Source organism: Somniosus microcephalus, unplaced genomic scaffold, assembly GCF_052327205.1.
Source record: "Somniosus microcephalus isolate GS21.2 unplaced genomic scaffold, FLI_Smic_1.0 unresolved_chr4, whole genome shotgun sequence".
NCBI lineage: Eukaryota > Metazoa > Chordata > Chondrichthyes > Squaliformes > Somniosidae > Somniosus > Somniosus microcephalus.
Genome location: NW_028225182.1, coordinates 52,601,976 through 52,618,719, shown reverse-complemented (window position 1 = coordinate 52,618,719; position 16,744 = coordinate 52,601,976). Strand labels below are relative to the sequence as shown.

General features: G+C 50.9%; 1 protein-coding gene across 3 annotated transcripts in view; it reads left to right on the top strand.

The window, feature by feature from the left end:
* The first annotated feature begins 1,832 nt into the window (after positions 1-1,832).
* The window catches only part of LOC147091094 (polyamine-transporting ATPase 13A3-like), a 36,210-nt gene continuing 21,298 nt past the window's right edge, over positions 1,833-16,744 (top strand). Inside the window, exons 1-2 of one of the 3 annotated variants that reach the window (XM_085977555.1) lie at positions 1,833-2,020; positions 4,321-4,434. In XM_085977555.1, coding sequence (XP_085833681.1) covers positions 1,895-2,020; positions 4,321-4,434 — 240 coding nt within the window. In that variant the 5' untranslated portion in view covers positions 1,833-1,894. The remainder of the gene's footprint in view (positions 2,021-4,320; positions 4,435-16,744) is intronic. The other 2 variants (XM_085977554.1, XM_085977553.1) reach the window with 2 other exon arrangements.

Below are 16,744 nucleotides of genomic sequence, written 5' to 3'. Positions count from 1 at the left end.
CTCTCCCTCTCTCCCTCCCTCAGTGTCTCTCTCGCCTCCCTCCCTCCCTCGTTCTCTCTCTCCCTCCCTCAGTGTCTCTCTCCCTCCCTCCCTCCCTCAGTCTCTCTCTCCCTCCTTCAGTCTCTCTCTCCCTCCTCAGTCTCTCTCTCCCTCCCTCAGTCTCTCTCTCCCTCCCTCAGTCTCTCTCCCTCCCTCCTCAGTCTCTCCCTCCCTCCCTCAGCCCCTCTCTCCCTCCCTCAGTCTCTCTCCCTCCCTCCCTCCCTCAGCCTCTCTCTCCCTCTCTCCCTCCCTCAGTGTCTTCCTCCCTCCCTCCCTCCCTCCCTCAGCCTTTCCCTCCCTCTCTCCCTCCCTCAGTCTCTCTCTACCCCTCCCTCCCTCAGTCTCCCTTTCCCTCCCGCCCGCTCCTCAGTCTCTGTCTCCCTCCCTCAGTCTCCCTTTCCCTCCCTCCCCTCCCTCAGTGTCTCTCTCCCCTCCCTCCCTCCCTCCCTCAGCCTCTCTCTCCCCTCCCTCCAGTCTCTCTCCCCCTCCCTCCCTCAGTCTCTCTCTCCCCCTCCTTCCCTCAGCCTCTCTCTCCCTCTCTCCCTCCCTCAGTCTCTCTCTACCTCCCTCAGCCTCTCTCTCCCTCTTTCCCTCCCTCAGTCTCTCTCCCTCCCTCCCTCCCTCCCTCAGTCTCTCTCTACCTCCCTCAGCCTCTCTCTCCCTCTTTCCCTCCCTCAGTCTCTCTCCCTCCCTCCCTCAGTCTCTCTCTCCCTCTCTCCCTCCCTCCCTCAGTCTCTCTCCCTCCCTCCCTCCCTCCCTCAGTCTCTCTCTCCCTCCCTCAGTCTCTCTCTCCCTCCCTCCCTCCGTCTCTCTCTCCCTCTCTCCCTCCCTCAGTGTCTCTCTCCCTCCCTCCCTCCCTCCGTCTCTCTCTCCCTCCCTCAGTGTCTCTCTCCCTCCCTCCCTCCTCAGTCTCTCTCTCCCTCCTTCAGTCTCTCTCTCCCTCCCTCAGTCTCTCTCTCCCTCCCTCAGTCTCTCTCTCCCTCCCTCAGTCTCTCTCCCTCCCTCCCTCAGTCTCTCCCTCCCTCCCTCAGCCCCTCTCTCCCCTCCCTCAGTCTCTCTCCCTCCCTCCCTCCCTCAGCCTCTCTCTCCCTCTCTCCCTCCCTCAGTGTCTTCCTCCCTCCCTCCCTCCCTCCCTCAGCCTTTCCCTCCCTCTCTCTCCCTCCCTCAGTCTCTCTCTACCCCTCCCTCCCTCAGTCTCCTTTCCCTCCCGCCCTCCCTCAGTCTCTGTCTCCCTCCCTCAGTCTCCCTTTCCCTCCCTCCCTCCCTCAGTGTCTCTCTCCCTCCCTCCCTCCCTCCCTCAGCCTCTCTCTCCCTCCCTCAGTCTCTCTCCCCCTCCCTCCCTCAGTCTCCCTTTCCCTCCCTCCCTCCCTCAGTCTCTCTCTCTCTCTCTCCCTCCCTCCCTCAGTCTCTCTCGCCCTCCCTCCCTCAGTCTCTCTCTCCCTCCCTCCCTCCCTCAGTCTCTCCCTCTCTCCATCCCTCAGTCTCTCTTTCCCCCCCTCCCCTCCCTCCCCTCAGTCTCTCCCTCCCTCCCTCAGTCTCTCTTCCCCCCCCCTCCACCTCTCCGCACCCCGAAGAAGCCTTGGCGAGTTGCTGCAGTGCATCTTGTAGATGGTGCACACTGCAGCCACGGTGCGCCGGTGGCAGAGTGAGTGAATGTTTAAGGTGGTGGATGGGGTGCTGATCAAGCGGGCTGCTTTGCCCTGGATGGTGTCGAGCCTCTTGCGCCTTGTCGGAGCTGCGCTGATTCCGACGGGTTGTGACCTTTCATTCTAGCCGACGATTAACTTGGGTTTGTCTGGCCCTTTGTCCAGGTGACAGCACTCTGACCGCCATCCAGGTGGCCAAAGAGTCCGGAATGATTGGGGTCACGGAGAGGATCATCCGGGTCAAGGCGAAGCTGCCTACCGCCACCTCCGAAGCCACGGTGACCTGGAGAAACATGAAGAAGACCCACGGAGGCGAGTTCAGGGGATCGCCACAGGTTCAAACCTTTTATTGCCCCTTTTCCCCTCAGAGGACAGGAAATGACGCAAGAAGTAAAATTGAAAAAGCTGGACACACGGCAGGTCATCAACAGTCTGGATCAGAAATATTACACGCGCAATCAGGCCTTATATAAAAAAAATGAAAGACTCGCATTTCTCCAGTGTCTTTCACGACCACCGGACGTCCCAAAGCGCTTTACAGCCAACGAAGGACTTTTTGAAGTGGAGTCACTGTTGTAATGTAGGAAACTCGGCAGCCAATTATCGCACAGCAAGCTCCCACAAACAGCAATGAAATAAATGTTTTTAGTGATGCTGGCTGAGGGATAATGTTGGCCCCAGGACACCGGGGTTAACTCCCCCGCTCTTCTTCGAATAGTGCGTGGGATCTTGTATCGGTCCAGGAGAGGGAGCTCTTCTGAGTATCTTCGGACAGTGCAGAGGGAGCTTTACTCTGTATTGAACCCATGCTGTACCTGCCCTGGGAGTGTTTGATGGGACAGTGTAGAGGGAGCTTTACTCTGTATCTAACCCATGCTGTACCTGCCCTGGGAGTGTTTGATGGGACAGTGTAGAGGGAGCTTTACTCTGTATCTAACCCGTGCTGTACCTGCCCTGGGGGTGTTTGATGGGACAGTGTAGAGAGAGCTTTACTCTGTATCTAACCCGTGCTGTACCTGCCCTGGGAGTGTTTGATGGGACAGTGTAGAGAGAGCTTTACTCTGTATCTAACCGGTGCTGTACCTGCCCTGGGAGTGTTTGATGGGACAGTGTAGATGGAGCGGTACTCTGTATCTAACCCGTGCTGTACCTGCCCTGGGAGTGTTTGATGGGACAGTGTAGAGGGAGCTTTACTCTGTATCTAACCCGTGCTGTACCTGCCCTGGGAGTGTTTGATGGGACAGTGTAGAGGCAGCTTTACTCTGCATCATTCCCGTGCTGTACCTGCCCTGGGAGTGTTTGATGGGACAGTGTAGAGGGAGCTTTACTCTGTATCTAACCCGTGCTGTACCTGCCCTGGGAGTGTTTGATGGGACAGTGTAGAGGGAGCTTTACTCTGTATCTAACCCGTGCTGTACCTGCCCTGGGAGTGTTTGATGGGACAGTGTAGAGGGAGCTTTACTCTGTATCTAACCCATGCTGTACCTGTCCTGGGAGTGTTTGATTGGACAGTGTAGAGGGAGCTTTACTCTGTATCTAACCCGTGCTGTACCTGCCCTGGGAGTGTTTGGTGGGACAGTGTAGAGGGAGCTTTACTCTGTATCTAACCCGTGCTGTACCTGCCCTGGGAGTGTTTGATGAGGCAGTGTAGAGTGAGCTTTACTCTGTATCTAACCCTGTGCTGTACCTGCCCTGGGAGTGTTTGATGGGACAGTGTAGAGGGAGTTTTACTCTGCATCTAACCCGTGCTGTACCTGCCCTGGGAGAGTTTGATGGGACAGTGTAGAGGCAGCTTTACTCTGTATCTAACCCGTGCTGTACCTGCCCTGGGAGTGTTTGATGGGACAGTGTAGAGGGAGCTTTACTCTGTATCTAACCCGTGCTGTACCTGCCCTGGGAGTGTTTGATGGGACAGTGTAGAGGGAGCTTTACTCTGTATCTAACCCGTGCTGTACCTGCCCTGGGAGTGTTTGATGGGACAGTGTAGAGGGAGCTTTACTCTGTATCTAACCCGTGCTGTACCTGCCCTGGGAGTGTTTGATGGACAGTGTAGAGGGAGCTTTACTCTGTATCTAACCCATGCTGTACCTGCCCCGGGAGTGTTTGATGGACAGTGTAGAGGGAGCTTTACTCTGTATCTAACCCGTGCTGTACCTGCCCTGGGAGTGTTTGATGGGACAGTGTAGAGGGAGCTTTGCTCTGTATCTAACACGTGCTGTACATGCCCTGGGAGTGTTTGATGGGGACAGTGTAGAGGGAGCTTTGCTCTGTATCTAACACGTGCTGTACCTGCCCCGGGAGTGTTTGATTGGGACAGTGTAGAGGGAGCTTTACTCTGTATCTAACCCCGTGCTGTACCTGCCCCGGGAGTGTTTGATGGGACAGTGTAGAGGGAGCTTTGCTCTGTATCTAACACGTGCTGTACCTGCCCTGGGAGTGTTTGATTGGGACAGTGTAGAGGGAGCTTTACTCTGTATCTAACCCCGTGCTGTACCTGCCCCGGGAGTGTTTGATGGGACAGTGTAGAGGGAGCTTTGCTCTGTATCTAACACGTGCTGTACCCGCCCTGCGAGTGTTTGATGTCCTTATGCCAGGTGGTGTTTAATGGCGACGCTGATTACTGTGTTTACTGCAGCAGAATCCTCTCTCTGGAGATGACCCATTACGCCCCAAGCCCCGGATCCATTTTGTCATCGACGGCCCTTCGCTTTCAGTGATTGAAGACAAGTTCCCGGAACTTCTCCCTAAGGCAAGTCTCTTAAAATTTGCTGCCAATTGAAGCTGGCGGCCAGAGAATCAATGACTCGCTCGGTGTAGTGTTGGCAACTCTGGTTGGATATATTCCTGGTGATTTCATCAGAAGATGTCCCGCCTCCCAACAGCGCTGCCCAGTCAAACAGCCTTTTTCCCCATTTCCAATATTTCTAAAACTAATAAATTAAGGTATTGAAACAAAATGGACAAAAGGTATATATTTTTTATTGGCCCTTTGGTTGTTGCTGGCTGCGGTGTCTTGGAGGTTAATCCTCAATCACTGGAGACTCCAGTTGGCCTTCAAGTAATAAGGATGGCAAATGGCCTTTATTGCAAGGGGGTTGGAGTATAAGAGTGAGGAAGTCTTGCTCCAATTGTACAGGACCTTGGTGAGATCACACCTGGAGTACTGTGCACAGTTTTGGTCTCATTATCTTGGAGGCGGTGCAGCAAAGGTTCACTAGATTGATTCCTGGGATGAGAGGGCTGTCCTATGAGGAGAGATTGTGTAGACTGGGCCGATACTCTCTGGAGTTTAGAAGAATGAGAGGTGATCTCATTGAAACATACAAGATTCTGAGGGGGATTGACAGGGTAGATGCTGAGAGGTTGTTTCCCCCTGGCTGGAGAGTCTAGAACCAGGGGTCACAGTCTCAGGATAAGGGGTCGGCCATTTAGGACTGAGATGAGGAGGAATTTCTTCACTCAGAGGGTGGTGAATCTTTGGAATTCTCTGCCCCAGAGGGCTGTGGAGGCTCAGTCGTTGAGTATATTCAAGGCCGAGATCGATAGATTGTTGGACTCTAGTGGAATCAAGGGATGTGGAGATCGGGCAGAAAAGTGGAGTTGAGGTAGAAGATCAGCCACGATCTTATTGAATGGCGGAGCAGGCTCGAGGGGCCGAATGGCCGACTCCTGCTCCTATTTCTTCTGTTCTTATGTCCAGTTCAATCCTGGAGGATTGGCGACCCAGGCTCGCTGTGGCACTGACCGGAACGAGGCTCGCGACAGCTCCAGGTTTGATCCCGGCCTGTATTCTGGCCTTAGCCGGTCTCAGATACAGCAGCAGTCAGAGCGCTACAATGACCTTCAGGTCCCCTCGGCTTAGAGCAGGGGAAAGATTGTCCTGTCGTCCCGCTCCTGGCCTCTGTCGAAGACCCCCCTCACCACCCCCCCCCCCACCACCGTGCTGGAAATTGCCTGGTGGGGATGGGATGAAATGGGTCTGTGCTTCCCTCCACGGCTGAATATCCTAGCAGCGCTTTTCGGCTCGTGCATGAGGAAAGCGGCCTCTCGGACACGACACTGGCGGTCGTCCAGCGCCCCTGGAGCCCGTGCCCCAGAATAGGCGGCGCCCTCAGGAGAGGAAGGGAGAATATCGAAAGAAAACTGGCGGGAGGGGGCGGGATCACTGACGGCAGAGTTTGGGCGGTTGAAGAGCGTGTCCAGTCTCTGCCGATGTGGCTGGGGAAAGCCTGGCTCTCGGATCGAGAGCGTCCGATCAACAATCCCAACAACAGGAGGAATGGCAAGTTATTATCTTAATGGCAAGAAACTGGAAAGTACTGAAGTACAAAGTGTAAAGTCTGTGGGTTGTACAGTTAATAACGACACAGACTTCAGGAATAACAAACAAACAGGTCTTTACTATTCGAAGGTCAGGGCGAATCTGCCCCAGCAATCCTGCCACAACACTTATATACTGGTGTGGTCACTGTCGGTATTACAGTATACAGAAGCCAAACAAGTAGTGCCACACCTAAAGTAGTTCTCTTAAAGGTGAACGGTTACATACAATAGTTTCCTTAAAGGTAGACGGGTACATACACTACAATCCTCCCTTTTTAGCTTTCAACATACTGAGTCCATAGTGAACATACATTATAACATATATACAGCTTATGTAAGACAGTTCATAGATTCAGTCTTTCTGGAGGTTTCCGGATTCTGTCCAGATAACGCCGCAGTGGTGTCGTCATTCCAGGCGGGCTAGTAGGTGCTTCTGGCAAAGTCGATTCGGCTTGAAAGACAGTGTCAGGTTCAGCTGATTCCAGTATTACCAGATCGGAAGTAGGTGTTCTGGGTATCTCAGACTCAACATTACCTGGGTAAGGTGGTGAAGTCGGTGGCCCATTTGTGGCGGACCCTATGATTTGGTCAACATGGCGCCTTATTATATTGTCCCCAATGTCCACGGTGTACATCAACGGCCCTAGCCTTTTTCCAATAGTTCCAGGCTGCCATTTCTCAGTACGGTAGTCCCGGGCCAAAACTCGTTGACCGATCTGGAAAGATCTAGTGGCCCTTTCATTCATGCCCTGGAATTGCCGGTTCTCTACGTCCCTTCTGACGTTTGGTTTGAGCAAATCCAGCCGGCATCTTAGGCGTCTATTACAAAACATCATTGCGGGAGTTTGATTTGTGACCGCATGTGTTGCATTTCGGTATGCCAACAAAAAGCTATCCACCTTATGTTGTAGACTTATGTCTTCATTACTCATGGCCTTTACGGCCTTCTTGAAGGTCTGGACAAACCTTTCAGCCAATCCATTGGAGGCGGGATGGTATGGGGCTGACGTGCAATGCTTAACCCCATTGCTCTTTAAGAATTTCTTGAATTCTTCGGACACAAATTGCGGTCCATTATCAGAACAGATCTGTTCCGGCAGGCCATTCCGAGCAAACATAGTCCTTAACACTGTGATGGTTTTTTCCGTGGTGGTGGTGGTCATCTTAATTACTTCCGGCCACTTGGAGTGGGCATCCACCGCTATTAGGAACATCGAGTCCATAAATGGACCAGCAAAGTCGATGTGTACTCTTTGCCAAGGAGATGAGGGCCACTCCCATGGATGCAGAGGAGCCTGTGGTGGCGCGTTCTGAACCCTCTGACATCCTAGGCAGTTCTTCGTGATCTCCTCTATGTCTCCATCAATGCCTGGCCACCACACAAACGCTCTTGCTAGATTCTTCATCTTTACTCCACCCAGATGTCCTTCGTGCAGCTCCTTTAGCACTTTCTTTTGGAGTTTGGGTGGAATCACCACTCTAGATCCACACATCAGTGTTCCTCGACACACTGACAGTTGTTCTTTCCTCTGTGAAAATGCTTGCAGTGTTGGTTCGCTCTGTGCTGGCCATCCCTCCACCGTTACATCATAGACTCGTGAAAGAGTCGGGTCATTCCTTGTCTCATTCTCAATCATTGAGTTTGTTATCGGTAGACACTCCACTATGGATGAGTGGAACAACTCTACTGGGTCCACTGTACTCGCTTCTTCCACCATCGGCAATGGCAAGCGTGATAACCCATCAGCATTTCCATGCTGTTTGGACCTTTTGTACTCAATTTCATATTGGTGTGCCCCAAGTAACACGGACCACCTTTGTAACCTTTGTGCTGTCATGGTGGACACGGCCTTGTTTGGGTTGAATATGGACACCAACGGCTGGTGGTCTGTCAGCAATGTGAACATTTTACATTGTAGGTAATGGTTGAATTTCTTCACGCCCCACACCAGACTGAGGGCCTCCCTATCTATTTGAGCGTAATTTCGCTCCGCGGGTGTCAATGATCGTGACGCGAATGCCACTGGCCTTTCCGAGCCATTTGGTAGCCTGTGCGAAAGTACTGCCCCAATTCCGTACGGGGAAGCATCACAAGCTAGACGAAGGGGTAATGCTGGGTTGAAATGAGCCAACACTTCTTCAGAGGTAATCAACTCCTTGCTTCTGCGAAAAGCCCTTTTGCATTCTTCACTCCACTTCCATGGTGTTTCTTTCCGCAACAGATCATTCAGCGGATGCAGCACCGTGGATAAATTTGGCAGAAACTTGTGATAGTAATTAATCAACCCCAAGAATGATCTTAACTGTGAAACGTTTCCCGGAGCGGGGGCCTTCACGACCGCTTCTATCTTTTCAGGTGACTTATGCAGTCCCTCTCGGTCAATGACATGACCGCAGTATGAGATCCGTTTTTGGAAGAACTCACACTTCTTGCGATTAACCCGAAGGCCATACTCCTTCAACCTGGTGAGTACCAGTTTCAAATTCGTGAGGTGTTCTTCCTCATCTTTTCCCGTGATTAAAATGTCATCTAAGTAGCACTGCGTGCTTGGAATTCCTTGTAACACCTGTTCCATGGCCCTCTGCCAAATTGCTGGCGCCGAAGCTACCCCAAAGACCAGTCTATTGTAGCGATACAAGCCTCTGTGAGTGTTGATGGTGAGGTGCTGGCGTGATTCTTCCTCGACCTCCATCTGTAAGTATGCCTGAGCCAGGTCTATCTTGGTGAAGTGTTTCCCTCCAGCCAACGAAGCAAAGATATCTTCAATCCGCGGAAGCGGGTATTGTACCATGTGAAGCACCGGATTCACAGTGATCTTGAAATCTCCGCAGATACGGACCTTCCCCGGTCCCCCTGGCTTGTTACTTGGTGAGGACTTCATGACGGAAACAATGGGCGTGGCCCACTCACTCCAGTCCACTTTTGACAGAACCCCTGATCGTTCAAGTTCTTCCAGTTCTGCCTCCACCGCTGGTCGTATTGCGTAAGGTACCGATCTGGCCTTAAAAAACTTTGGGCTTGCATGTTCTGCAATCTTAACCTTTGCTTTAATTCCTCGCAGTGTTCCCAGTCCTTGCTGGAATACCTCTTTAGCTTCGTCCAATATTCTGGACAACCATTCCGGTTTGACATCCTCTTTTTCCGAATCCACCGTCATGGTGTTTAGTGAATGCCAGTCCATCTTTATTTTTCGGATCCACTCCCGTCCCAGAAGTGGTGGACCTCCCTCAGGCAACACATACAGGTCCAACCGGTGGTGATCTTTATCCTTGTATCTCACCTTGACTTCTATCTTTCCGATGGGGAATACTTTGTGCCCCGTGTATGTCTGTAGTACTAGTTCCGTATCCCGTAGTGGAATATGCTTGAAAAACTTTTTATAGTCATGCTTATTCATGACCGACAACGCCGATCCGGTGTCCACTTCCATTTTTACTTGGACCTTTGCAATCTGTAGCGTTATCCAGATAGTTTGTCAGTCAGCTTCATTACTCACATTGTGAATTCTCAGACTGTCCAGTCCTTTGCATTTGGAGTGTGAGTCCGACTTCTGTTCCCTCAGACTCTTCCTAGTCACCTCTTGCACTTTTCCGTACCATTTTTGTGGTGACTCCTTATTGTTGTACGTTGTTCCTGACCGGCATACCTTAGCTATGTGCCCGATCTTGCCACATTTCCTGCATTCTTGGTTTTTAACCCAGCATTGATTCTGGTCGTGTGTTGTCTTCCCACAACGATAGCATTTTGTTGTCCTCGAGGTAATTTGGTCCACCCCGAGTGCCGCCGCCTTTAGCTGCATTTCCGCCGTTCCTTTCGCTGCGGCTTCGTGCGATGCAGCTATAAGGACAGCCCTGTCTAGTGTGAGGTCGTTCTCTTCCAGTGGTCGCTTTTGCGTCCCTTCTTTGGACAATCCACATACGAACTTGTCTCGCAGTGCCTCTGTCAGATTCCCTCCGAACTGGCAGTGTTCCGCTAGCCTACGCAGTTCGACCAAGTATTCCGTGTTGCTTTCGTCTTTCTTCTGCGTTCTTGCATAGAATTTGGATCGTTCAGCCAGTATCAACGGTGTGGGGTTCAAGTGATTCTTCAGCACTGCTACAATATCATCGAAAGTGTTGTGTATGTAATATGTGTGCTACTTTGAACCTATGGACAGGACTGCACTACTTGTTGGGCGTAGTGATACGCAGTACCACTCCTGGCCATAGGGGTATAAATAGTACTGTGGGTACTGATCTCCCCTCAGTTCCCGCCTGTGGGCATGAAGTAAAGACCTATGTATAGTCCCTACCTCCAACCAGTAAAGACCTGTTTTATTGTTACTGATTAAGTCTGAGTATTAATTACTTGAACAACTCACAGATTTAACACTGGCGACGAGTCTGATTCGGACCCTGCGGCAGTCACTCCACGGCAGCTTCGTCCACAGCCAGGACGTTGCAGAGAGGTTTCCACCCTCTCCACCCCACTGGAAGACATCCTGACCTCGGAGCCTCCATCGGCGACCGTCAGCTTCTTCTCCAGCTTGGTGGTGGGTAAGCCGTTGTCTGAGCCGGGCAGCGACGCGACAGGCAGTCGACCGCGTTGGCCGCACGAACGGGGCTGGGGGAGCTGGAGGAATAGGGCGCGAGAGCCGCTTCGAGCGGGAGGCGTTTCAACGGAGCGATCGCATCTCCTGATAAGAGCCGAGAGCCGCTTCGCGATCCAGCGATCGCATCCGCTGATAAGGGCCGCACTCGGGCGATCGCGGCGAAGATAAGGGCCGCACTCGGGGGCTGAAGGGAGACGGCGTTGGGGGACGGGTGAAGACCGCCAAGCGCGGGAAAACCGCCATTTTGTGGGCGGAGGACGACGGCAAGAGCGGGAAGCCGCCATCTTGGATAGCAGTAAAAAAAAAAAAAAAATCTGAGAAATTGCAAATCTACAATGCCTAAACATGGGAATATTAGCACCTTTGATAGTGACCTCGAAGATTGGGCCATATATGTTGAAAGAGTAAAAAATTATTGTAAGGCCAATAAAATTCGTGACCAAGATAAAGCTCTAACATTATTAAATTTAATGGGTGCGAAGACATACGGGCAATTGAAACACCTGTTATCACCAGATGAACCGGCGGATAAGACGTTCGATGAGATTGTTACTGTCCTGAAAGATCATCTAAACCCCACGCCGCTGATGCTAGCGGAACGATTTAAATTTTACGACAGAAGGCAGCTACAGCATGAAAGCAATGCTGATTATTTGCTGGAATTGCGTAAATTAGCGAAATATTGCCAGTTTGGAACGGGACTGACAGAGGCACTTCGAGACAAATTTGTGTGTGGTTTATTTAAACAGGATACACAAAAGCGACTGCTCGAGGAGAATGAGCTGACGCTTGAGAAGGCGGTCACTATGGCAGCAGCACACGAAGCCGCAGCGAGAGGCACGGCAGTAATGCAGCTACGGTCACCGGAGCTCAGTGCACACAAATTGGGTGTGAGTTCTGGCAAATGTTATCGTTGTGGAAAGACAACGCATGATCAGAACCAGTGTTGGTTTAGAAACCAAGAATGTAGAACTTGTGGTAGGCTTGGACATATAGCTAGAGTATGCAGGTCAGCGAAGAAGACCAGCAACAAGAAGTCACCGCAAGGAAAATACGCAAAGGTACACAAGGTGACCGAACAGGAGTCCGATTCAGATGCTAGCAGTAATGAACTGGCTAGCTTAAGAGTACTCAACGCTAGTAAGGGTGCAGACCTCCAGACAATTTGGGTCACTCTTCAGATAGAAGGAGTCCAAGTAAAACTGGAATTGGACACTGGATCGGCATTGACGGTCATAAATAAGAAAGATTACGGAAAGTTATTCCAACATATTCCCCTACAGGATACGGGGATTATATTGGAAACATACACGGGGCAAAGAGTGTACCCCATCGGGAAAATAGAGGTTGCAGTGGTCCACAAGGGCGAAGACAGTCAAATAATGGACTTATATGTGATATCTGAAGGAGGTCCTCCACTACTAGGACGGGAGTGGATTAGGAAAATGAATATGGACTGGCATTTCCTACAAACAATAACGAGTGAGAACTCGGTGAAGATAGTCGGCCCAGACTCTGGAACGGATGATGGTAAGCCCAACTCAGGTGCAAAAGACAAAGTTTCAGCACAGAATTCCACTGAGCAACAACAACATAGTTTAACTGTGGATTCTGAGTCTGGCAAGTCTACTGATGTGCCCATTTCTGAGGGACACCGGGCTCGAACTCAACTCCATTTCAAACTACAACAGCAATTAGAACAAATGCTTCGCCGTTGTGAGCAAGAGTTGAATGCAACGAAAGAGTTCTTTGATATAGAGTTGGAGAATCTGGAAAGACAACAGAAGCAGCTGATGGAGAAAATGGAACAGGAGCACACAAAACGTCTGATGTCAGAGGAGTTAACGGTCAGCCAACTCCTGCATATGCTGAAGGACAGGACTCTGAAATGGGAAAAACTTGAACACGAACTTCAATATTCAAACGAAAGGGGTTCGGAGCTCTCAAAGGTTATTGGAAGAGCTGAGGTGGCAACACAGACTGAGATGACTGCAACAGAGCAGCCCTTGGATGCCAAAAGTACGCTGACTCACGTCAACGTAGAACAACAGACCGCTGAAACAGCTGCTCCGGTAGAGGGATTGCATAGTCCGATCAATCAATCTCCAAAGGAAGTTGAAGTATTAAAATCACAAATGAGGTCACTAGTAAACGACTTGCTGAAAGCCCAGAAAAAGCTGGATGCAGAGGTACACATGAAGAAGTCTCTTCAGGAAAGATGTCTGGATTTGGAACAAGAGCTGGCTAACGTCCAGCTGGGTATGGAGGAAATAGACGACCCTCTCACTGGTCTAGCTCAGGACGACACCGAATATTACTATGACCTGGTGGACGACACCGAATATTACGATGTCCTGTCCTGCCCAGCTTGTAACTTCGACTCCCAAAGTGCAGAAATCATGGAGGAGCACCAAAAGTCTACGGAACATCGGGAGAAGCTGGCTCTACGACGGAAACAGGAGGAAGAGAAGGAGGAACTGCGCATGCAGCTGGCAGCTGTGGCAGCTGACAATGGAGCCCAGAGAGTCTCCAAGAAGCAGAAAAGGAAAAGTAAAAACAGAAGATGACCCATCTGAACCATTATCACCTCTACCAGATCACACACGTGGTCCCTCCGAACGGAGCCAATTCAGTTCGGAAGTTCAAACTGTTAAATCCATGGAAGGACTATTGAATGAGTCACTCCAGCAACGTGAACCGACTCCACCACAGAGATTGAATCTGTGAACTGTTTTCCGCAGAGACTGAATCTGTGATCTGTTTGGACATGAAGTTATCTATGTATCTATGTTATTCTGTTATGTAAACCTGAAGTTATATATGTATATATGTTATTACGTTATGTTAAATGGGGAGATGACTGTAAAGCTAGGAAGGGAGGAATGTTGTGTATGTAATATGTGTGCTACTTTGAACCTATGGACAGGACTGCACTACTTGTTGGGCGTAGTGATACGCAGTACCACTCCTGGCCATAGGGGTATAAATAGTACTGTGGGTACTGATCTCCCCTCAGTTCCCGCCTGTGGGCATGAAGTAAAGACCTACGTATAGTCCCTACCTCCAACCAGTAAAGACCTGTTTTATTGTTACTGATTAAGTCTGAGTATTAATTACTTGAACAACTCACAGATTTAACAGAAAGTCTTATCCGCTGGTTTAGCTGGTGAGAGAAGATGCTTCAACACCCCGAATGTTTTCGCACCCATCATGTTAAGTAAGGTTAAAGCTTTTTCATCCTTAGCTATTTTGTTAGCCTTACAATGTATCTCAATACATTCCACGTACGTGGCCCAGTCTTCTATCTCAGAATTAAAATCGTTGATGTCCCCCCGCTTAGGCATCTTCCTTTCCTTGGGTACAACACAATTTTTATTTTTATTTTTTATTTTTTCCTAAGATGGCGGCTTTTCCCGCGAAAATGGCGGTTTCCCGCTCTTTCCTTCTCTCCCCGCCCACTTCAATGGCGGTTTCCCGCTTCTGTCGTCTTCGCCGCCTAATGGCGGCTTCCCGCGTTTCTTCCCTGGTGGAAGGGGTACGCTTTCCCCACAACGGACAGGTTCAGCCGCTGGGCTGGCTCTCGCACAGCTCCCCTTACTCGACTCTGTCTTTCTCTCTCCCGCACGTTCGGTTCTACCGGCGCTGGGTACCCCGTTGGTGGAGGACAGTTCAGCCGCTGGACTGGCTCTCGCGCAGTCTCTCTCCCCTTGCTCGGCTCTGTCTCTCTCTCCCGCACACTCGGCTCTACCGGCGCTGGGTACACCCCGTTCACGGATAACAGTTCAGCCGCTGGACTGGCTCTCGCGCAGTCTCTCTCCCCTTGCTCGGCTCCGTCTCTCTCCCGCACACTCGGCTCTACCGGCGCTGGGTACCCCGTTGGTGAAGGACAGTTCAGCCGCTGGACTGGCTCTCGCGCAGCCTCCTTTGGTCGGCTCTGCCTCTCCCACACGCCCGGCTCCCGTTCGCCTCCCAGCCCTCACGCAGTCCGGTGCTTCCCTCCCCCGGCTGCGGCTGAGTTTCTCTCTTCCCGCGCCTGCTCCCGGTCTCAGTGCTTCGTGGCTTCGGTTGCTGCCCGGCTTTTTCCCGCCGATCGCGGTCCGGCTGTCTCACGACGCCGTTGGACCCGACTTTCTGACCAGCTCTGCTCCCCCTCGACCGTGGTCGAGTGCACAGCCCTTATCCTCCGGATTTCGTTACACTTTTCCCTACTCACTGTCTCCGCAGCCGCCTGGTTTCCAGCTGATCGGCTCACTCCGCACCGTGGTAGAAGGGTTGTCAGTGCCTGTTGCAGATGGAAGCTTTTGTTGCTAAAGTCTTCCACCTTTCTCCTGCTGCAGCCTCGTGTTTTCTTCCAGCAGAACGACGATGGCGGTTGCCTCTCTTCGACGCTCTTTAGTTGCTTTGGTAGTCTTGCCGCAGGGTACGATCGGACTCGTCGCCACTGTAAAGTCTGTGGGTTGTACAGTTAATAACGACACAGACTTCAGGAATAACAAACAAACAGGTCTTTACTATTCGAAGGTCAGGGCGAATCTGCCCAAGGAATCCTGCCACAACACTTATATACTGGTGTGGTCACTGTCGGTATTACAGTATACAGAAGCCAAACAAGTAGTGCCACACCTAAAGTAGTTCTCTTAAAGGTGAACGGTTACATACAATAGTTCTCTTAAAGGTAGACGGGTACATACACTACACAAAGGGATCTGGGGGTCCTGGTGCACGAAACTCAAAAGGTTAGTATGCAGGTGCAGCAAGTGATTAAGAAGGCCAATGGAATGGTGGCTTTCATTGCTAGGGGGATAGAATATAAAAATAGGGAGGTATTGCTTCAGTTGTACAAGGTATTGGTGAGACCGCACCTGGAATACTGCATACAGTTTTGGTGTCCATACTTAAGAAAGGACATACTTGCTCTCGAGTCAGTACAAAGAAGGTTCACTCGGTTAATCCCGGGGATGAGGGGATGGACATATGAGGAGAGGTTGAGTAGATTGGGACTCTACTCATTGGAGTTCAGAAGAATGAGAGGCGATCTTATTGAAACATATAAGATTATGAAGGGGTTGGATCGGGTGGATGCGGGGAGGATGTTCCCGATGATGGGTGAAACTAGAACTAGGGGGCATAGTCTTAGAATAAGGGGCTGCTCTTTCAAAACTGAGATGAGGAGGAACTACTTCACTCAGAGGGTGGTAGGTCCATGGAATATGCTGCCCCAAAAAGCTGTAGAAGCTACATCATTACATAAATTTAAAACAGAAATAGACAGTTTCCTAGAAGTAAAGGGAATTAAGGGTTACGGGGAGCGGGCAGGAATTTGGACATGAGTCTAGGTCCGGATCGGTCATGGCCCTGTGGGTAGCGGAGTGGGCCCAGGGGCCGTGTAGCCTGATCCTGCTCCTATTTCGTGTGTCTAATTCTGTTAGATTCAGGAGATGGTTCTGTGATAGTAGATTGGCGGTTAGGATCAGATCAGCCATGATCTCATTGAATGGCGGAGCAGGCTCGAGGGGCCGATTGGCCTACTCCTGCTCCTATTTCTTATGTTCTTATGTTCTTACTGAAGACACTGATTCATATCCTTCCTCTTCCTCATTACCTCCTTAATCTCATCACTCCTTCCCTCTCTCATTCCCTTCCTTCCTTCTCTCCTTATATCCCTCCTTTCTTCTCCCTCCTTCCCTTCCTTTTTCCATCCCTTGCTCCCTTTTCTCTCTCTCTCTCTTCCTCTCCCTCCTTCCTCTCCCCACCCTTCCTGTATCCATCCCTCACTCTCTCTCTCTCTCTCACTGTCTCTCTCTCTCTTTCACTCTCACTCTGTCTCTCTCTCTGTCTCTCTCTCTGTCTCTGTCTCTCTCTCTGTCTCTCTCTCTGTCTCTCTCTCTGTCTCTCTCGCTGTCTCTCTCTCTGTCTCGCTCATTCTCTCTCGCTCATTCTCTCTCTGTCTCTCTCTCTCTCTGTCTCTCTCAGTGTCTCTCTCTCTCTCTCTCTCTCTCTGTCTCTCTCTGTCTCTCTGTGTCTCTCTCACTCTCTGTCTCTCTCACTCTCTCTGTGTCTCTCTCACTCTCTCTCTCTCTCTCTCTCTCTCTCTGTCTCTTTCTGTCTCTCTCTCTCTCTCTGTCTCTGTGTGTGTCTCTCTCT